Genomic DNA, 1704 nt, shown 5'->3' on the forward strand with positions numbered 1-1704 from the left:
CCTGAGACCCCAAAATATCCCCTGAGACCCCAAAACATCACCTGAGACCCCAAAACATCACCTGGGGACCCCAAAATGTCCCCTGAGACCCCAAAACCTCACCTGGGGACCCCAAAACATCCCCTGGGACCCCAAAACATCCCCTGGGGACCCCAAAATATCACCTGAGACCCCAAAACATCCCCTGAGACCCCAAAACATCACCTGAGACCCCAAAACATCCCCTGGGGACCCCAAAACCTCACCTGAGACCCCAAAACCTCACCTGAGACCCCCAGCATCACCTGGGGATCCCAAAACATCCCCAGGGACCCCCAAAACATCCCCTGAGACCCCAAAACATCCCCTGGCACCCCTCCTGTGTCCCCAGGGTCACCCCCCGGTCCCTCCAGTGCCACCCCCCAGTGTCCCCAGTGTCCCCCACCGTCAGCCTCAGCGAGGGGGTCCCGGGGGTCCCCTCAGTCCCGGGGGTCCCCTCAGTCCCGGGGGTCCCCTCAGTCCCGGGGGTCCCCTCAGTCCCGGGGGTCCCCCCGGGGGTCCCGTCGTGCTCCGGGAACGCCACCGAGTCGTAGACGATGCCCAACAGCGCCGGGTCCTCCGAGGATGGCACCAGGTGACCAAAACCCTGCGGGGGGGACAGGGGACACAGCGGGGACATCATGGGGACATCGTGGGGACAGAGCGGGGACATCATGGGGACAGAGCGGGGACACCGTGAGGACAGAGCGGGGACAGAGCGGGGACATCGCAAGGACATCGTGGGGACATCGTGGGGACATCGCAGGGACATCGTGGGGACAGAGCGGGGACATCGCAGGGACATTGTGGGGACACCTTGGGGACATCGTGGGGACATCGTGGGGACATTGTGGGGACACCCTGGGGACAGAGCGGGGACATCGTGGGGACAGAGCGGGGACATCGTGGGGACATCGTGGGGACATCGTGGGGACAGAGCGGGGACATCACAGGGACATCGCGGGGACACCAAGGGGACATCGTGGGGACACCGTGGGGACACCATGGGGACACTGGGCACCCCCTGGTGACACCAGTGACACCTGGGGACACCCTGGGGACACCGGGGACACCCTGGGGACACAGTGGTGACACCCTGGGGACACCCTGGGGACACTGGGGACACCGGTGACACCGTGGGGACACCGTGGGGACACCGGTGACACCTGGGGACACCTGGGGACACCGGTGACACCCGGGGACACCCTGGGGACACCGTGGGGACACCCTGGGGACACCCTGGGGACACCCTGGGGACACCCTGGGGACCCCTGGTGACACCTGGGGACAGCTCTCACCGTGACGGGCAGTGCCACCCCCCGGTACTGCAGGTTGACCACGGCCACCGAGGCGGCCGAGATGGCCCCGAGCTCCTGAGCCAGCGGTGACAAATCGGCCGACAGCACCCGGGCCAGCGCTGGGGACACAGGGACACAGGGACACTGGGGACACTGGGGACACTGGGGACACCGGGGACAGCGCTGGGGACACAGGGGACACAGGGGACACTGGGGACACAGGGGACACAGGGACACAGGGACACAGGGGACACTGGGGACACTGGGGACACTGGGGACACTGGGGACACAGGGACACTGGGGACACTGGGGACACTGGGGACACTGGGGACACCGGGGACACTGGGGACACCCGGGCCAGCGCTGGGGACACAGGGGACACAGGGGA

General features: G+C 66.7%; 1 protein-coding gene across 1 annotated transcript in view; it reads right to left on the reverse strand.

Moving 5' to 3' along the window:
• PPOX (protoporphyrinogen oxidase) overlaps positions 1-1704 on the reverse strand; it is a gene marked incomplete at its 5' end in the record, with an annotated part of 9114 nt that overhangs the window by 1804 nt on the left and 5606 nt on the right. Inside the window, 5 exons of the mRNA XM_015616643.1 lie at positions 205-284; positions 425-457; positions 512-625; positions 1317-1435; positions 1667-1679. Of these exons, the coding sequence (XP_015472129.1) occupies positions 205-284; positions 425-457; positions 512-625; positions 1317-1435; positions 1667-1679 (359 nt within the window). The remainder of the gene's footprint in view (positions 1-204; positions 285-424; positions 458-511; positions 626-1316; positions 1436-1666; positions 1680-1704) is intronic.

Source organism: Parus major, unplaced genomic scaffold, assembly GCF_001522545.3.
Source record: "Parus major isolate Abel unplaced genomic scaffold, Parus_major1.1 Scaffold570, whole genome shotgun sequence".
Taxonomy (NCBI): Eukaryota; Metazoa; Chordata; class Aves; order Passeriformes; family Paridae; genus Parus; species Parus major.